The sequence below is a fragment of the Euprymna scolopes genome, chromosome 42 (genome assembly GCF_053919585.1).
Source record: "Euprymna scolopes isolate OS-2025 chromosome 42, ASM5391958v1, whole genome shotgun sequence".
Lineage (NCBI taxonomy): Eukaryota > Metazoa > Mollusca > Cephalopoda > Sepiida > Sepiolidae > Euprymna > Euprymna scolopes.
This window is the reverse complement of record NC_136523.1, coordinates 44484609-44506580: the sequence shown is the minus strand read 5'-3', so window position 1 is coordinate 44506580 and position 21972 is coordinate 44484609. Positions and strand designations below refer to the sequence as shown.

Below are 21972 nucleotides of genomic sequence, written 5' to 3'. Positions count from 1 at the left end.
CTAGCTGTACATACATTGCCAGATTGAAAAATATTGGCAGGCGAAGGGTGTAGTCACATACTATTTAAGATACATTAACTTCTTATGATTTTCTTGAAAGTGAATCACATGATGGATTTATGCAAGCATAAAATGCATCAATTTTTGTCCTTAAAAATTAAACAAGAAATAGCTTAAAAGGGGAAATAACTCTCACAGCTTAAATAAATAAACTTCCATTTTTAAATTAAACTGGTGTCAACTAATAATAATTGAAAATAAATGAAATGAATCAACTTTAAATAATATTTCTAAATAAATCAATTAAGACAGTTATATTACAACAAACAATAATATTGAGTTAATTATTAAAGTAGATTTTCTTTAATGTAATATGCAAATAAGGTCATTCCTTGAAAGTAAATTCTCTTTGAATAAATTGTATATGACATACGAATCATGCTAAAAGTGTGTAAATGTCTGTTTTCAGTATGAAAATTAGAAACCGTCTATCTTTTGTATATACTAGCAGACCCGGCCGTAAAATACGCTTAAATATGATATTTTGATTAATGCAGATTTCGTATTTATTTATATATTATTTATGGACCCAATATATAGTAAGATTTAAAAAGTTAAAACAAATGATTTGTGCGCCACCACCGAAAATCGAAACCAAAATATTTAGCTTACAATTTACTTTTTCCTTTGATGTTAATGCCTGAGCTAAGAAGACATGTTTGCTGTAAGGCTAAAAATTAAAACCTGAACCAATAGCTTTTACGTTACGCATGCAAATTCGTAATGCTGTCGTTCGACCTTCACCTGGCAAATTCCATTTTTTTAATTTTCACACTTTTGCATCGATTTTCCCCAGCTAAAACCCAAATATAAAGTTTTACATGCGTTTCAATACCCTATATATTAAGTTTTATGTCTGTAGACCAAAAACTGACAGAGGAGTTTGGTAGGCAAAAAATTCTAAACATATATATATACGCATACATAAATATATATAGAAAAAGGTTTGTGTTTACTATAAGCTTTTTACGCAAATGTTATGCAAGTATAAATCATGTAGAATATCTGCATGAATATAATTACACGTAATAGTTAACTAAAGATGATCATCTCATAAGAAAACCGAAAAAAACTAATAGAGAATTAATTAAAATGAATTTTTAAAAGAATATGCAAATTAGCTAGATCTTTTGCAGATGAATGCAATTCCACAACCCATATAACATGTTGTATGACATGAAATGCTAACTATATTTTCCTCTGATATGAGTCATTATTGGAAATCCATGGATTAAGGAAATAAATATAATTTTTTTTCCACACGTTCCTTATTTCAAACAATAAATTCTTAATTTGAATATATTTTTTATATATGCTTTAATCCATAGAATTTAACTTTAATTATTACATAATATATACTAGCAGTTCAGCCGGCTTTGCTCGGGCCCTATGTACTGTTCATAATTTTATATGCCCATATATATATATATATATATATATTAAAAGGTTTGACTCATGTCCGGGTAACTTACATCTAAAATTTCAAGTGTTTAGACCCAAAATTGGTGAGGGAGTTTGGTAGAGTCTACAATGGTGAACTATTTGGAAGCCAAATTGTCACCCCAAAACTGATTAAAAAGCTTGCTGCATATCTAAATACCCTTTATGTAAAATTTCAAATCTTTAGACCCAAAATTAGCTTAATAGTTTGCTAGAGACTACAAAGGTAAAATCTTTTGAACTTTGACCCCTTGGCAGCCAAATTTTGGACCAAATACCGATTAAAAAGCTTGCCCGATGCTTGAATAAACTTTATATAAAATTTCAAGTGTTTAGAGCTGAATAACTTGGCAGACTGCAGAGGTCAAATTGTTTTTAACTTTGACCCCCTTAACATTTATTGTTTTGGGCTCAAATCAAATTAAAACATTAGATCCATGTCTAAGTAAAACTTGAACTTTGACCCCTTGAAAGCCAAATTTCTGGCCGAAAATCAATTAAAAAGATTTTTCCAAATCTCAATACCCCTTATATTAAATCTCAAGTCTATAGACTGTAAATTGACAGAGTAGTTTGGTAGGGAAATGTAGCCACACACACCCACACACAGAGACAAGTTCACTTTTATAGATATACTAGCATTTCAGCCCAGCATTTCCCAGGTGTTTGGATGTGTATATTGAGCAAAAAAAAGTGGTAGTAGGAAGGCAGGCTCAAACCCGTACCGCGAAGGAGGAAAAGAACAAGTAAAAAAAACCTGACGTCTTTGCTGTTACGACCACCGCCAAACCGGAAGTGACATAGGTTTAAATTAAGGCTAGATAATTGGAAGGAGAGGATGACTTTAAAAAATATTGGCGATAAAAGCGACCCCCCCCCTGTAGAAAAGTGCCCAGTTGCAGGTGAAGATATTAATGTTTTTAGCTAATTTTTCGATATTTGTCATCTAAAAGGTTTAACATCAAAACGATACTGATCTTGGTAAAATCTGTCGCCTCTGTCGAAAGTTTTAGGCAAACATACATACATACATACATTTATATATTGGTAACTAAAAATTTTCAACCCAAACCAATTAAAAAGCTTGCCCTATCTCTGAATACCCTTTATGTAAAATTTCAAATGTTGTTTAGACCAGAAATTGTCTGAGTAATTTGGTAGAGACTGCAGAGGTCAAATTTTTTAAAACTTTGACCCCTATTATGGCCCCTGAACATTTATTATTTTGGGCTCAAATCAAGTTATTAAGTTAGATCCAATTGTTTATACCCAAAATTGGTGGAGGAGTTTGGTAGAGTTCTCAAACGTCAAATCGTTGAACTTTGACTCCGTAACAGCCAAATTTCTGGCCAAAAACGGATTACAAAGATTTTCCCAAATCTCAGTACCCTGTATATCAAATTTCGAGTCTGTAGACTTAAAATTGACAGAGTTATTGTGTAGGGAAATGTACACAGGCACACACACAGACACGTTCACTTTTATAGATATATAGATATAAAACAGCAGATGTATGCATGTATGTGTGTCTGTGTGTAAATATTTAACCCATAAACACTTAAACTACTGGTCACATAACACTGAAATTAACAGGAAATAGTAATCATCCATCAAAGATGGTTTATAACGAATAAAATCTTGGATTTGATGGATGAATAATGTGTACAGAAATATGTCGGCAAGTTGAAATGCAAAATGTTCATTTCAACCTGCTGACATATTTCTATTAGTTTTGCGTATGTGCAAATTCATTCGTAGCTTGAAATGGTTTAATTTTAAATCTTTCTTATTTATCTGTTGGTAGCTCTAAACAGTAGGTAATGTTTTGGTTTACATTCTAGCTAATGGCACCCAATTTGTATATTTTAAAACTTTTGAAATCACTAATATCTATAAATATAAAAGCGAAAAATGTATGTATGTATGTGTGTTCGCTTTTTCTGTGTGTCTACAAAAGGCTTCTTTCAGAGAAGCGGTCGGTCGGTTCACAACTTTTTAAAACTTTTTATATCACATATAAATCGTAATATCTCACAGTTAACAACGAAGCTCGCCTGCCTATTTAATTTGGTCGATTTCGGGAAGATAAATATTCAATATTTGTCGCTCGCTGCATGTGGGTTAGTCTTTTTCCTATAACATCTTGGGGGTGGGAAAAAAAGCGTTCAGCAGTAAATGAATACTATCCCGCAGTCAAACTTGACCTCATTAACTCATTAAAATGGGCACCTGCTAAACCCAAGTAATTAAATAAATTCAAACGTGTTTCCGTTAGCATCTCGCGGTGGGGCAATGGTTAACATCGCACTTGTTTTTTTTTTTTCACACTTTAATTTACAACTTTACCTCAACGGTTCGGGTTCGATCCTCATAATTACTTTTTTTTTTTTTTTTTTTAACCCCACCACCACCAAACACCCGGGCAACGCCGGGTACCCCTCGCTAGTATATATATATTTAAAAGAGAATTGGCTCTTTAATACTGTAATAATAAAATTGAAATCTGTATGAATTAAGATATATTGAAGCATATTTTACGTCTGCCAAGGTCAGGCACACACAGCTAGTACAGAAAATTTTCTTAATGTCATTCTGTGTGAAATTGTTTTGTTTTTTTTTTTTCTTAAATTTCAATCATTTTTGCTTTTCAGTGTTTCATTCTCAAATCCTAGAATTTTTTATGAGTATGAAGAAGGATGTTGTTAAGGTAAGTCTTTATGGGATTTAACTTTCAATGTTGCATAAAAACTTTTCTTCTTTTTTTTTTGGACTGATTTAACTGCGTTGTTTGTCATAACTCATTCAATTATGATGACAACACTGCTTGCTATGGAGTGACATATGTGATGATGTTGCCCTTCGTAGAGTGACGGATTTAATGATGTTGCTTGTCATGGAGTGACAGATCTGATGATGTTGCCCGTTATGGAGTGATGGATCTAACGACATTACTTGCTGCCATAGAGTGACGGATCCAATGACATTGCTTGTCATGGAGTGACGGATCTAACGAGATTGTTCGTCATAGTGACAGATCTAGCTACATTGTTCACCGTGGAAAGACGGATCTGACAACGTTGTTCGTCATATTAACAGATCTAACGCCGTTTCTCGTCCTGTAATGACGAATCTAACGCCGTTTCTGGAGTGACAGATGTGATGACATCAGAATGATGAACCTTACAACATTACTCGTAATGGAGTGATGGATCGTGTTCATCACAGAGTAAAGAGCCCAACGTTGCTTATGGATCCAGCTATATTGCTGCGTTTTAACATTGGGTTCAATGCAAGAGAGAGAGAGAGAGAGAGAGAGCTTTCATAGATATTTGTTAATTTTACTTAAAAAAGGTTTATAGAAAAAAGGTTTTGTTCTTCTTTGTAGGATCTGCTCAGTGTTATTGCGTACGGGCCCCCATCTGCTCGTGCCCCGGCTGCTAATTTGCTGTTCTACTACTGGCCACAGCTGAATCCATCGCTCTCGGAACGAAGAGGAATTCATTATAAATACTTGGGTAAGACTGTTTCTCCCCCACTCCCACCCAACTCCCTGTCTGCAACGCAAATATATGTAAGCTTTTTGGTGGTTCTTTTGAATATGTTCATCCGTTAAATTGATTGTATAAGGAATGAATGGGAAGGTGTGAGTGGGAGGGTACAGGTAGTTAAAATGAAACGTGCAAAAAAACTCAACAATGAGATACATAAGCAGATATAGCTGTGAATATTTTCCTGCCAACCATCAACTTCACCAGCATGATTAACTCATATGATTAACTTCAATTACGCTATCGACCCATCTCCCTGCAATAAAACTACCAGCACCACCATCTTGCACTCTTTTTAACAGTTATTATATGATTCCTGGTCGCTATAAAAGCAAGACGCTGGGAAGCAGTCAGGCAATCCTGCAGATTGTGTGTAGGTGGTTCTGGCGGTTAGATTGTTCTTTGTGACGAACCACGAATCTGCGAAAAGAAACACATTTATCTCTCTATCGAGTTTCTTTGAACCCAACACAGTGTTGGTTAATTAATTAGTTAGTTAATAAGCGTTGATATTTGATTATAAATCAAATTTAAACTCTGGTGCTACCAGACCAGGCTGTCTGAAGATATTGGCTTCCCGAGACGAAATGCACCTAACATTGATGGTTTTTGTTTTTCTACTTTCTTTTGCAAAATTTTATTATGTTCTGCAAAACGAAAAACAAACACAACTCACCTTTTCCCCCTTTTCCCTCTTCCCATTTCCCCTTTCTCTTTCTATCTCCCCCGCTTCCTGACTGGTTTCCTAACTTAAAATGTGCTAAACATTAATACTGTAACCCTTTTCCCTCTCCCATTGCAAAACTCATTCATGTTCTGCAGAGCAGGGAACAAAAACGATAAAATCCACTATAAAACAACCAAACCAAACAAAAACAATAAAATCCACTATAAAACAACCAAACCAAACAAAAACAATAAAATCCACTATAAAACAACCAAACCAAACAAAAACAATAAAATCCACTATAAAACAACCAAACCAAACTAGCGATTAAAGATACAAAAGGTTGAAGAATAAAAACCTTTTAAAAAATAACTGGATGCAATATGAATACTATTTCCAAAATAACTGGATTCAGCATTAAATAACCCGAAAAGGGTTGATATGCCGTAAAACAAAACAACCAAACCAAACCAAACTAAATTTAAACCAGTGATGTTCGACCTTTTTTATTTTGAGAGATTGTGGTCTGGCCAGGAGATAAGACGAACCACCAAGCTGTGGATCTATGAGGCCATTGTCAGAACAATTCTTCTCTATGGATGTGAGACCTGCCCACTGCGCAGACAAGATCTTTATAAACTTGAAGTCTTCGATCACTACTGCCTATGCCGTATCCTGCAAATTTGCCTCTCCGACTGGATCCCTAACTTGATCATGCATGCTATATAGATATAACATCCTTGGCCTGGAGGAAACTCTGCTGGTTTGGTCATGTGCTGCGCCGGCCGGGGGATGAGTTCGTCCATCAATTGGTGGCGCCCACTGCACTTACTGGTTGGAAGAAACGCTAAGGTGGCCAACTTAAGACTTGGCTTGCGACAGTAGAAGTAGATATGGAGATCATGTCCGTCCTCGCGTTTTTGGTGTTCATGAATGGCTGGATTATGCTGTTGACTCTGTTGCCGACTGACAGAGGTGGATGGCTTTGATACGTGATGCGGTTAACACCATTCCACTACAGTTACAGGTAACCTTCTTTATCCAATGGACCACAAATCCTAAGGGAATGTTCTGTGGACCACTTCATTAAATTATTGAAAAATACATTTTACAAAATCATTTATTTATTAACTGTGATCAAATCAGTTTTGACATTTTTGCAAAAAAATTGTTAACAAAAAAGTTGTATTTTATGTGATCCCTGCTCTTGATGTTTTTTAATCAATTCTTGATTGTCAATAACAAATGTTTTATTTAGTTTCAATCTTAGCATTCCTCTTTCATTAACGTCCAACTTGTTTCTCCTTTTTTTTAAAGATGTCAGCAACAGCTGAAAAGACAGGTTGTCGGAAAGGGTAATATGCTGGGCTCAACCAAGTCATAAATTAGTAGATTTGTTGATTTTATTTCAATATATCCAAAAACCCTTCATCTAAAACTCTTCTGGATAATTTGAATTTTCTTTTAAATCCAAAAATTTTTGAACTACTTCAGGTTCCATAGTATCTTCAGGTTCCAAGTTATTAAATCTTAAAACCATAATTTTTGCTATAACCTTTCTTTCCAATATGCTACTATTGTTTGCTCTGGAAATAAATAAGGGGGGGGGGAATTGTGTGTAGAATGATGACTGAAAGGAAGACGTATACAGACAAGTTTAGATGATCTGCATGAAGACGAAATGCAGACGAAGTGGACATTCACAACGACTGACATCTTTTGTTTTTTTTTCTTTTGTTTTTTGGGTTTTTTCTTGCACTCAGAAATTACCAAATTTTTTTCTTTGCCTCTAAACTGGCATAGATTTCGTCAGACGGGACGTCTGTTTTTCAGCCATTTGATTTGCTAACTAAAGGGAAGTAACTCTGATCTTTTTTTTTTTCAAGGAGGAATTTCCCTTATGCTAAATCATTCCAGAAATAATTTAGAAAGTTGTGTGTGTCCAGAGAGAGGAATGGACTGGGCAGAGAAGAAAGAGGGAGTTTAGTAAGGAAAGGAAGATCAGAGTAGAGAAGCGATAGAAGATTTTAGTAGAAATATGTTACACTTTTGTCCCGGACAATGTCAGATAACCCTAGTAGTACAGGAAAATTTTTTAATTTAAAATCAGTTCATCAAATTATTTGTGAAACAACTTTGATCTTTTTTTTTTCTTTTCTTTCACAGCGTGGCCACCAGTTTTATGCCAAAGAGAGAACTGTGTCAATTCAAGAAACTGTCAAGCAGTCAAGGTTTGAATCAATTTATATATAAAGGGTAGCGGGGAATGGACATAAATTATGTAGAATCTCAAGTGGTTTGCTTTCTCAGCATGTTCTTTCTTTAAGAAGCGGTTTTTTTTTTTCAAAGAGGTTATCAAATTTTCTGGATTACCTCTTTTCTTTTCAATCCCAGTTGATTTAAATTTATCTAAACCTCACTCATTGACACCACTTTGGAGCCGAGTTTTATTTATTTTTATTTTATTTATTTTTTTAATGAAAATCAGTCCAGACAATGTGTGAAGTCACTTAATGTAAGAAGCTAACAAGAATGAAAGATAATTATCGAGAAGACAGGAAACGCCTTAGTCTTGGAAAGACCAAGTAGATAGTTAGGAAGAAAATAGGCAGCAGGAAAAGAGTTCCCCAATCCTATAGTTCTTGGAAAGGAGCTACTGGAAAAAAGGCTGCTAGTTTAGATAAATACTTTTGCAGTTTTAACAAAAGAGCTACAATAATATCAGGACGTCTCCATTTACGCTAAACATCCACAGAATGTCAATATCAGTATATTACATATGAAAGCGTTCGTTGTGGAATTTCCACAGGTTCCGCTGGTCTGTAATATTTTGAGATGTAGCGGAATTGGCAATAACCGAAATGGGGGGAAATAAAGAGCTTACCTTGGATACGTCTGTTGTTGTGTTGTGGGCCGAGCGGAAGAGAGTTCCAAGATGGTGTCCATGGGTTTTTATTGGCGTTGACCCCCATGCAATTCTCGCAGAATCGCGTATGCTCTCGCACGATTATGCAAATATATGATTCCCGGCTGCTATAAAAGCAGGACGCTGGGAAGCAGTCAGGCAGTGTCCTGCAGATTGTGTACAGCCAAGAAGTCCCTTTCTTCTAGAGGTGGGTGGTGCAGGGCGAAACTGACTATTTCCTATCTTTGTTCCTGATTTTTGCCTACTACATTTTGCTACATGACATTAAAAAAAGTCATAGAACGAACACCCATCATCTGTTCAATATCTTAACTATTATCTGGAAAGTTGTTGCTGATTTTTAGTTGTTCATGTCAAATTACATTTCCAGCATACTTCAAGGTATATCTTGAGAAATAAAGTTTAAAATTATTTAACTTGTGTTTGTTTTGGAGCTTTTTGAAAATTGATGATTGTATGACCCATTCTCGGTACTTTGAAAAGGTTACTCCTTGCCATTGGTAATCTTTGCTCTCAACATTATTAACTCTCAGTCACTGCCTTCTCGTATCTATTTGGGGAAGAAAATAAAAAAAAAAAGAAATTTTTTTGTTTTTTTTTCAAAGAATCATATCGAATAATATTGTAGGAGATGAACCTTGTAGATATTAAGGCATGACGTGACCAGCGGATTGATCAGATCAGGCCTCTTCAATCTCTTGTTTGGCTAAAGAATTAACACCCATCATCTTTTGGTATTTACTTGAAAGCAAAATGTGACACAAGGTCGTTTATAATGTGGGGGAAACTAGCTCCCCGAAAAGGGGCACTCTGGAAGTAACCAAAATAAAAATTGCCTTAGTATAGAAGCCCCCCCCTCTTCATTGACTAAGGACAAATTAATTTAAGTGTAGCATTAGAACAGATCCTACACTGTGATCTTGGCCCAGAGGCAAGAACACCTGTCATCTTTTCAATATCTTAACTATTAGGTTATTTGGAAACTCGGTGCCGATTTTTAGTTGCTCATATTTTTACACGTTCGAACATGTCAATTTATATTTTGGGTTTGGGCATACTTCATGATAATCTCTTGAGAAATAAAGTTAAAAAATATTTAACTTGTGTTAATTTTGGAGCCTTGATTTTGTCTTTTTAGAAAGAAATTTGAGATTTATATAAAAGGTTACTCCTTAACATTGGTAATCTTTGTTTTTAACATGATAAACCCTCAGTCACCGCCTTCTAGTATCTATTTGAAGGAGAAAATAAAAAGGAGAAATAAGATTTTGTTTTATTTTATTTTTTATTTTTTTAAAGAATCATGTCAGATAATATGGTAGGAGAACCTTATAGATATTAAGGCATGACGTGACCAGCAGATTCATTCGATCTCTTATCTGACAGGGCTCTACATTGCGAGTGAAACAGTCGCATTTGCAAGTGATTTTTCAAAATGGTAACTAGAAATAATGAAACGCTTATATTTTGGCAATTGTATTTCTTTCACTGACAATCTTCCAAAGCTCACTAGTGAGTGAAAAATGTCTTTTCAACTTTTTTTTTTTTTTAAATAAAACGAACAAAGTTAAATTATGCAAAAAATAAAAGTTTAATTGAATAATATACTCTTTTTTTTTTTTTTTTTGTAATGAAGGCTGTTTAAAAAAATATCTGAAGAAATTAGAATGTTTATATCTTCAAGTGTCAACATAAAATTTATTGTATATTTAGAATTACACTTATTAAAAAAACACTGAAAAAACTTATGTACATAATCATCACAGAACGAAGATGTCATATTCCAAAAATCACGTAGGTTTGGCTAGTAACCTTCTTATTTGGCTAGTAAATGAAAATATTTAGTTGTCAAAGGTCGAGCAAAGATAAATTTGTTCATAGAGCCTTGTCTGACTAAAGTGAAAGTTCTAAAAGGTGGCGTGGATAGTCTGTAATATTTTGCACCGGGTGTAAAATACACTTTAATATGATATTTTAATTTGTCCAGATTTTGTATATATTATAAAAAAAGTTGTGATTTCAAAAGTTTTTAAAAAAAAGTATTTGGGTGCCATCAGCTAGAATCGAAACCGAAAGCAAAACCGTAGCATTCAAAGCTGGTGACTGTACCAACGTGACACGTATATGAACTGAATAAAAATTAAAAATAAATCAAGATGAATGTACAAATTGTTTTCAATTTTTACCCACTTTTGATCCCATAAAAACTATTTTAACTGGCTAACGACCCATAAAAAACGGTCCATAAAAAAATCCAATCATTTGAGGCCCCTTCTGCAACTTTTAGTTTCGGAAGAGTTAGTTTGAAAATATGGAGACAGACGAACAGACAAACAGACATTAGATTTCAATTTAGTTGGAATTGTTTAGAAAAAAAAGTTGTTTCTTTTATTGTTTTTTTTTCACTGCACTTTTCACATGCATTCATGCACTCACATGCACGTCAGTCTCTAAATTTGGAAATTCATCGTTAATTTCACCTTGATTTTGCAAATGACTAGTAACGTCATTAATTGGACGAGGATAAGACTGACATTTTTTTTGTTTCCATTTAATATCTTTCAGATGTGCTTAAATCCAGCGCTTGCCATTCAGTCACGAGACAAACCACCTCCTCTGTACATTTGCAGCGATTGTGCAGAGCCCCTCAAGAGGGAACATGGTGAATCCATGGTGGACATTCTATTACCCATGTCTCATGTCCCAACGTCTTGTGAGAACAGAGTAGGTAGATTTTTTTTCTTTTAAAAGCCTCCCCCTCCTTTGTTTTTTTTTGTCTAGCTCATCTGGATGTGTGATGATGTATATAAATAAAACCTGGTCAATAAAGGTTATCACACTCTTAGACAAATTATTTTTATTATTAAACACATTTTCATTAAACGAATTTATAGTTAGTAGTATTAAAAATTCTTCGGCAATATGATGTACTGGATTAGTACTTATTACATATTATAATATTACAATAGAAAAATGAGAATTGATTATATAATGTTATAAATTAAATTAAAAAAAAAAAAATTCTTAAGGCTGCAATATTTTAAGTTATAGATTCATTATATTTTTTACTAGAATATCTCGTCTTTTTCTTTTCCAGTTTTAACAACTAGTCCTTTACTTTTCCATGTTTAAACTTAACTATATTATTTTTCATGCTTGTAATCGATGATTTTTCCAGGCTTTCAATAAATTCACTTGTTCTTTGTTTAATTTCAGTCTTATTTTTTTTCCCCCGTAAACATAGCATACACATATGTGATAATAATATACAGCACTCGTCTGCTTTCAATAAAATCCCCCCAATTATCTCCCTTTCATGCTTTCATTAGTGAATTAGTAGCAACAGTATTCACTGAAGTCGCAGTCATAAAAACCGTCGCTCACCTCCTTATATTTTTTAATGATTTTGAACATCAGAAAATTTGTCATAACTTTTGTTTTACTGAATGAAAATTGAAAATTTTTTTTCACAATATAGTTGAGAAGGTGATGTATAAACTGTAATAATTGTTTGAAATTTGGTTGAAAAATGAGCGAACGGTGAAGCTTGAAAGCACTTCTAAATGACTAAAACTGCCACTTAACCATATATTGAAACATGTTAGTGTTTGAATGATATAATATGTAATGTTATTTATCATTTATTAACCAATGTGAACAATTCTTATATTTTTTTAATAAATGTGTAATATTTATTTCTTGTAATTAAGTTAAATTTATTTTCATGTGAAACATTCTTAAAAGTAAATAAACATTTTTTTTTTTTACAGAAATGCATCATTCTTATGCCAAACTACTTATTATAATAATAATAATAAAACTAATAATAATAATAATAATAATAATAATGATGATAATAATTTGTCTAAGAATGAGATCAATTTCTTCAATTAAAATATCTGTTGGAAGATGTTTCGTCGGGGACGCCAAATCGGCTATCACTGTCTAGAAAACAGGGGAAGTAATGCAACAATGGAAGGTCTCCAGAAATATGCCAGTTTCGTGGCGCTGTTTTACAATTTGTCATTGTTCTGAGGGAGGCCGCCACAGCATTCCCCCTCAATGTAAACATATATTAAACGGTTCTTCTGCTTGGTTAATGTCATTGCGTTATACTTATAGAAAAATGGTTAATTAAACTGCAGAAGCACTTTTAAAAACTGTACAAGTTCTATAATTGAATACCCCCTCCTCCAAAAAAAAAAAGAACGAAAAACATAAAAGTATGTTTTTGTAAATCACTTGTGAAAACTTACTGACAGCATTACTAGCGTCCTAAATTATGAGATGAATAAATAAACTAATCTCATAGTAAAAGAGAGTTGTCTCCCTCAGAACAATGACAAATTATAAAACAGCAACGCTTTTGTAACTTGTAAGGGAAGTGTCATTGCCCCAACCCTGTTCTCCATCTTCATTACTGCTATCCTCCATCTCACGGACAAACATCTTCCCCATGGAGTTCGGATTATGTACAGAACTGACGGGCGACTTTTTAACATCAACAGATTTAGGGCCAAAGGTCGAACGAACACCATATCCATTATGGAGCTACAGTATGCAGACGATAACGCCCTTGTAGCCCTCTCAGAAGAGGACCTACAGTGTACACTGGTTGCCTTCACGAGGGCGTACAAACAGCTAGGACTAACAATTAATATAAAAAAAACCCAAATCCTCCATCAATCACCACCAAACAGTACTCCAGTCTCACCCCCAAACATCTCCATTGACAACGCTAGACTGAAAAATGTGGACCACTTCCCATACCTAGGCAGCATCCTATCATCAAAAGCCAACATAGATGATGAAATACAACACCGTCTCAGCTGTGCCAGTGGGGCTTTCTCAAGGCTAAGGAAGAGAGTATTTGAGAACCGTGACCTTCTGGCAAAGACCAAAATCATGGTATATAAAGCTGTCTTGCTGCCCACTCTTCTCTATGGATCGGAGACCTGGACCACATACAGAAGGCACGTAAAAACCCTGGAGACGTACCACCAAAGATGCCTCGGAAAAATCCTCAGAATTAGTTGGAAGGACCGACGCACCAACACCAGCGTCCTGAGTGAGGCTGACATTTCCACTATCACCGCTACTGTTGCTCAACGCCAGCTCAGATGGACTGGTCATGTTGTCCGAATGCCGGATCTCCGCCTCCCAAAACAGATTTTCTACTCTCAGCTTGTTGAGGGAAAGCGTGCCCAGGGTGGCCAAAAGATGAGGTATAAGGACAACATCAAAGCAAATCTAAAGCGGTTTCACATGGACCTTGAGACATGGGAGGACGTGGCTGGGAGCAGGTTGGCATGGAGGAGCGCTGTCCACAAAGGTGCTGCGCTTTATAGTAGTGACCTAAATCAAGCTGCTGAGGATAAACGCAAGCACAGAAAGGACAGATTATCAACCAGACACACCCAACCCACCCCACCACCACTACCTTTATCTGCCCAAATTGCACAAGACAAATTGGGTCTAGGATTGGGCTCTATGCTCACCTGAGGACCCACAGAAGCCACAATGGAGGACAGTCTTACTCGGATGAAAAGAGCATTTTGGAAACTAAAGCTACGTTCCTTGCATTGGAAAAAAAAACCTTGATGAAGGTTCTGCTATGAATCAAAAGTTTGTTTTTTAATAAATATATTTATTTGTTTAAAAATATGCACTGGTTTTGGTATTTTAAACCATTAAATTTTGAATTTGTATTCCAATATCAACAGTGCATTAACAGTGGATTTTAAGATTCAATGGAAACCAGTTATATCTCTTGCATTGGAAAACAAGATTCAATGGACATTTGGCTCAGCAACTACAATTAATTAGGTCCTAATTATACATTATTTCTTCTCCAGTTGTAATTATATAATAAATAATTTTATTTGTTGATCCATACAAAAACGTTTTCATCCAATTTATTCTTCATATTCATTTCTTACCACTCATTTCATTGATAATTTTCTTATTTTTAAAAATTGAATTTGTGTTGTCATTTTTTTTTTTTTTTTTTTCCGAATTCCAGAATTGCCGCTCAAGTAATGCAATTGCAGTGAGCACATGTTTCAGTATTGAATGCGCCTCTCACAATGGCAACAGACCCGTGCGCTACTGCAGAGACTGTAATAAAATGCGACATAGCACGGAGGCTGGAGAAAATCACATCTATCACGAGAGCATTCCGGAAATCTGGGATTGTAACCATGAAATGCAACGTTACCTCATTGATGCCATTGTTAGGTAAGTTTGGTCATCCGATTCTTTGACAAATTCTTTAAAGTCTGGGTAATCATAGTTGTAACATTTTGATTTTAAACAAACTTTAAACAAAAAGAAAAACTCTCCAGATTTACTGAAAATGCAATCTAACACTAATAAGAACTTCATCTATGCCAGATTGAATAAAATATGTATTAAAACATCTCAAGTGACCTCATCTACGATTATTGGTATAGTCTATAAGTCTAAATCCGACACTACATCTACTAATACATGGTAGACTGATAAAAATTGTCGACCTAAAGAAAACAACAATACAACTTCATTTTAAAACTTTTATTGAAAAAGATCAATTCAAGTAACTTGATTATATAGTAGAGCTGAGACCTATTCGATGTAGCCGCCTTCGGTCTCAATCACCGCTCTAATATAGATCCAGAACTGTGAGCATGCCTTTTCCACAAGTGTCGGCGGGAGCTCGGCGAATACTTGGCGGATGGCAGCAATCAGACTGGCTTTGGTGTTGTGGGAGGTCATGTTGGTAATGTTGTCGACGTATGACCGAACGAAGTAGTCCAGTGGGTTTAGGTATAGAGAGGAGGGGGGCAGTGAGAGAAGGGTACAAAGTCGTAGCACTCCTTCTAAAGCTAAAGCTGGGTTTCGTTGGACATGTGGGCCAACACCAAGTCTTGCTGTCACACTCAGGGTCTGCAAGCGGCTACTTAATTGCACCAGGAGATAACCACACTCTTCAGCACATCTAGGCACACTTTACTGTCAACTTCCAAACCAACTTTAAAGATGTGAGGTGGCATGATGTGACCCTCGCTTGAAATCACATCAAAGACCATAATAGTGGCCGAAAACTTTTTCATCACTCTGGGCACATCTTTGTTATTTGTGGCAATCCAGCGATGCATTTTGAAGGTGCTAGCAATTGGTCCTGTTGTCATAACTTGGGTTGGTAAAGAGTATGAGTTGTACAGTGGTGCATCTTTGATCTCGCTTGTTGAACATTGTGTCACTTTCAAACATGATAGAAGGCTCCTATCGCTCTTGGGATTTGTACACAACTGACCAACTAATAGATGGTCTGCAAAAAAAAAAAGAAAACCGGTTTTCGTCAAACGGAAATGGAATCATGTTGTCCTTTCTAGGGTGATAATTTTATTGTTCTACCCTGTAGTCAAAGCTGGTGTACACTCTATTTCGTGTCTGGATTATGATATAATCTACATAGGTGAAACTCGACAAAATCTTCACAAGAGACTTTATGAGCACAAAAGATACATAAAGACCAATAACACACTCTATGCCATTTTTTCTCATATCATGAAGTATGGTCATCACTTTGACTTAGAAAACCAAATCTTATAAAATCAATAGACAATAAATCAATATGTTGTTTGATTAAATCCACCTTTACATCCCACTCTCCACCAATACAATATAACAAAGAAAAGACTTTTATCATATCTCTCCCCACTATCAATAGTGAAAATAATTTGGACCTTTGTGTGTGTGTGTGTGTGTGTATATATATATATATATATATATATATATATATGAGCAAACAGTTAATAAAATATGTTAAAAAAAACAGTTTGAAATGAGTTAAAAACATATTTAATCTGAAAAGGAAACACTAGATAAATGGATAGTCCTTAATCCGCGGAGTTTCGAAGAAATACTCTCCTTCTCATCAGAGGGTAGGAATTAGCAAAATGCGGGATCGGATTTTGCATGCAGAAGTATTTGATGAAACAACAAGTAAGTCAAAGATCTTACTTAAAAACAAAAAAAGTGAAGCAGAGGGAATATGGTGAAGAAAAAGGTGATTACACATGAATGGATAGTCTGGTGGAAGATAAAAAATCCAGTGACGGTAAAATCCAAATGTAAAACTTCAAGAAAGTTAAAAGAATTTCCATTTGTACAAGTAAAATCCAGGGAAATCCCGTAATTGGAAGAAGGTGGTCCATAATAATCCAAAGGCAGAAATCCATGGAATAATTCACAAAAATGTGTACAAGGAAATATATATATATTTATGGGGAAAAATATGCTTATTCAATTATATTTCATCTTTTATTCATACCAATCTTTTTATTTATGAAGCTCGATGTATGTCAAATATAACTACAGAGCATATACAAATTAATGACAAAAAAAAATCTACATTCCAAAATCCAAGATGTTGTTCATCTTACCATTTATTTCTTCCAGCATGTTAAAATGTTCAATTCTTGAGAGCACCTTATTCAGTGTAATAATTAGATTAAGGTTGCCCGTATTTTTAGATTTTATGAAATAGCATAAAAAAAGTCTATGAATTAAAAATTAATTTTGTATAAAAAAACTAAATACGCATATAGATGTAAGTATTATTAACATTATCTAAGAAAATAAATATAAACTATTAAATAATGAATTTAAAAAAGTATTATTATGTGTGTGTATATATATATATATATATATATATATATATATATATATATATATATATGGAGAAAAATATGCTTATTTAATTATATTTCATCTTTTATTTATACCAATCTTTTTATTTATGAAGCTCGATGTATGTTAAATATAACTACAGAGCATATACAAATCAATGACAAAAAAAGTTTATATTCCAAAATCCAAGATGTTGTTTATCTTACCGTTTATTTTTTCAACATGTTAAAAATGTTCAATTCTTGTGACCCTCCTGCTGCTACCCCTGCCCACCGTACACTCCTGTTTCCATCATTCACACTGAGGAAGATCAAAGGATCGGTCGAAAATTATGTGATTTTGAAAGAAACATTCTTGTTTTTTTCAAAAGATTTTTTGTATTCCTACACGTGTAGGAACACATAGGAAATAAATACAGAAAAGATATAGACATTTATAGATTTTTCGTTTTGATTTTTTTTATTCATACATATTTAAATATATATTTATATATATATATTTAAAATATGTATGAATAAAAAATCAATACGAAAAATCTATAAATGTTTATATCTTTTCTATATTTATTTCCTATGTGTTCCTATATATATATACATTTATATATATATATATATATATATATATATATATATATATATATATACTAGCATGGATTCCCGACGTTGCCCAGGTGTTTGGAGGTGTATGCTGAGCAAAAAAAAAAGGTCAATTTTTTTAACTTTGACCTCTATTATGACCCCTTAACATTTATTGTTTTGGGCTCCAATTAAGTTATTAAGCTAGAGCCATGTCCAAGGAACCTATATCTAAAATTTCAAGTGTTTAGACCCAAAATTGTCAGAAGTTTTGTAAAGTTCTCAAAGGTTAAATCGTTGAACTTTGACCCCTTAACAGCCAAATTTTTGGCCGAAGCCTGATCACAGATTTTCCCAAATCTCACTACCCTGTATATCAAATTTCGAGTCTGTAGACTAAAAATTGACAGTTATTGCATAGGGAAATGTACACAGATAGACAGACAGACACACACACAGACATGTTCACTTTTATAGATATATATATATACAGGGTGACCCAAAAAAAACAAAAGCTAAATGGAGATCATCTAGAACATATGCTGTAGAACAGAGAAAAAAAGGTCAAAGGTATATAATAAACTAGTTATGACCAAAGTTTCATTTCATTCGGAAAAAACACTAAGAAACGGGGCCTAATTAGAGTTGGGGCCTGTTTTTTTTGGGGGGGGGGGATCACCCTGTGTACATAATTTTTTTATGTATATATTACAAAATTGAATATATTTTATGTACACTCACTCTTGTCATTTCATAACTTACATGAATTTAGAATGAATGTTGCTCTCCCTTTGCATATATACTCCTGAAATAATTGATCCTCTCGTTATGGACCATTTTTCTTGAAAAAGCCTGCAAAACAAGCGAAACATTGATCATTTAAGTCTTTTTAAATCATTTTGTCAGACTTTTATCCTTTTATTATTCATTTATATTTGATGCCTCCGTTCAGTCCCAAAAGACAAAGGATACGCTCTGTAGGAACAGCTGTGCATTATTATGAGGCAAGGGTTGCGCAATCCTCAACCATACCTCTCCCAAATCAGTACTATTTGAGTCCAGTGGCAAGGAGAAATCCAGGACGGTTGGAAACAATGCTGAGATAAACAGAGACCACATACAGCACCTGGAAGTCCCAAATGGTCACCCATTTAGTACTGACAAGGTTCAACGTTGCTTAACTTCGGTGATCTAACGTGAACCGGTGTATCAAACATGATTATGCTGTAAAACTGAGAAATATGTAGTTATACTTATTAAATAGTTAGTAACAGCCGAATAGCGCAATGGTTAGAAGCACGACTCTCGTTTGAGCAGTCGAGTTTCGATTCTGGCTTGCGGTAGTTGCTTGTCTAGCTGTACTGATCAACTGTGATACAGTGAAACAGAACTGTATGTGGATGATTATATATATATATATATATATATATATATTATTTTTAAAATATAATTATCCACTGACATGTGTTTCGTTGTCTACAACTCATCAGAGTGACTGAATCTAGCAAGATTCAGCCACTTTGAGGAGTCGTAGACGACGAAACACATGTTAGTGGATAATCATATTTTAAAAATAATACATATGCCGTTCCCCATTTGGGGGTACCAAATTGGTCAAACGGAAAATTATTCCCAACTCGCATTTAGGTAAAAATGCACTTTCATATAAATAATTGAATTTGTTCAAAAAGTATTGCTAACGAAAACAAACATCTACATATATATATATATATATATATATATATATATATATATATATATATATATATGGCATCTGTTCTTCACAATTCTCTGCTTCCTTTGTTCCAGCTCATTTGACTCGTTGGTCCAGTGTTCTTCATCAATTTACTGTTTTAATACCTCATTGTAAATACAACTCCCTATTCCAGTTGCTTTTTTTCCAAGAAATGCAGGCTGATGGACCTCTTTTCTTTCTGACTGTTTTCCTTAACAGGCATCTCTTGTCTTTGTGATAATCATTTTGGGTTCTTTTTAGCTTCTTATATCAAGTGGCTTCATTCCTTGTCAGAAGCGACTTCAGTAAAAAGAATAAATATAGCATTATAAGCGTATGCTGTATTTTTGTGGACGTCGACAATATTACATACCTAATGTGCTTCAACAAGTCATGTCTTTTTTATTTTTTTGGCCAATTTTTAAAAGAATTACATTGATGAAAAGAGAATAGATTAAGCATTCCAATGATGATTTATTTATTTTTTATGCGTTCAATATCTTTATGCTCCAAGTTAAAAATGAAAAAAAGCGATAAAAAATTACGACAGCAAAAAGGCAAACAGTTTTTTCAATGTTTATATTTCATACGTTACGTTTGGATACATATGCGCAGGGTTAAATTTAATTGGATATGGCTGAAATTTTACAGGCTATATAAGCATAGAAGTTCATTTCTACTAGTGTTTGATTTTTATTTTTACAACCACAAGAAGCAAAATTACGACCAAGCAAAGTTGAAGAAGGATATTTCAAAATTGATGAGATAAATCAGTATATATCGTCCATTTTCATATAGATAAGAGTTTCATGATTATTTTCATGTATAATATGTAAAGATTTGATTATTATTAATTGTGTGGAAATTTCTTTAAAATGTTATCTTGTATAGAAATTCAAATCCGCTTAAATGGGAAACGATGACGGCGATGGTTAGCGTATTAATGAGTTTGTATTCTCTTAAAAATAGAAAACTGTTTTTCAAAACGAAAGCAGAAAAAAAAATTCATTTTTTATTCTGAGTTTGTCAATTTAAAAAAATTATAAAGTTTTTCAAATTTGATTTCCAAACAATACTATTTTGTTGTTTTTAATGCTTGTAGAACACATGTACTAAAAGCGTTAAAAAAAAATGTACTAAGTACATGCGTTTGTTTTATCGTGGTAAAAAAAACCCAAAAAAAAACAAATATATAACAAATATATGGTACTTGTGCACTTATGTTACCATGCTGAAATAATAACATTATTATTTAGAAACCTATTCTTAACAAGGGTGTTTTGTTAACTATTCTATACTTTCACTTAACAATTAAATAAAATATATTGTGAAACTTGAATTTATTTTTAACTCATTGTCAAGACCATTTTTCGAATCTGTAAAACAAACCGTTTTTTTTTTAACTGAAGATATCTAAATAATAATAATAATAATAATAATAATAATAATAATTAGGCTGTTCAATAAAGAATTTCATTGTGATGTATTTTGTAAATTTTTACCTTGTTTTTTAAGGTTTTCGGGTATGCTGACAATGTATATTGCATTTAAATTTTCCGCAAATAAGTAGCTTTCCAGATATTAAGCAATGTCATATCTTATGTTATTGCTGGTGGCCATCTTGGTACATGTGTTTGTGCATAGTTTCTCAGGGTTTTGTTCATGAATAGGCACCAACTGTATGATACCATGCACCAATTAAAAAAAAAAATTGAAATTTGTACATCTGAATTTATAATTCATGGCTTATGGTAAAGAAATACATCAAATTTGACTACATAATCAGAAAACGCACACAATTTTACATAAGAGTGCCAAGTTTCATGAGAATAGCTTACAAAATAAATAAATGGTGGCGAAATTAGCGAATTTCTTGAAATGTTGAGGTCCGTAATATAGCCCACTTTTTCTAAAGAAAAATGTCCATGGAAAAGCTTAAATTTTGGCACTTAAAAACCTCATAACTTTTGAACTACTGATGGTATTTGCATAATTCAAACGGTTTTAAGCATTTTTACATAGCTCTTATCATGCAAGTTGATAAAATAACAATTATCTAAAAAGAAAAAATCAACTTGTAATGCTAATAAATAGTTTGGAAACAATGAAAAAAAAAGTTTGCTGCCACTGTTAGAGCTTTGCAAATGTTTTTGTTCTTTGCAGTTTGTTGAAGGAAGCCCAACCATTGCAATCAAAGCGAATCGTTGAGATGGGCGATGAATATTTTTATCCGATTCCTGAAGATGAAGACTTTTATGACGAGGGCACGGCTGACCGAAAACTGCTGAGTCGTTACGGAATTTGGCTCCTTGTGGAACTCTGCCAACCAAAGGAAGACATTCCAATTG

At 33.7% G+C, this 21972-nt stretch overlaps 1 protein-coding gene across 1 annotated transcript in view; it reads left to right on the top strand.

Annotated features, from left to right (window-relative positions):
• LOC145267065 (protein unc-79 homolog) overlaps positions 1–21972 on the top strand; it is a gene marked incomplete in the record, with an annotated part of 244654 nt that overhangs the window by 18352 nt on the left and 204330 nt on the right. The window contains 6 exon segments of the mRNA XM_080123020.1: positions 4152–4207; positions 4886–5015; positions 7882–7946; positions 11207–11365; positions 14664–14878; positions 21788–21971. Coding sequence (XP_079979146.1) covers positions 4152–4207; positions 4886–5015; positions 7882–7946; positions 11207–11365; positions 14664–14878; positions 21788–21971 — 809 coding nt within the window.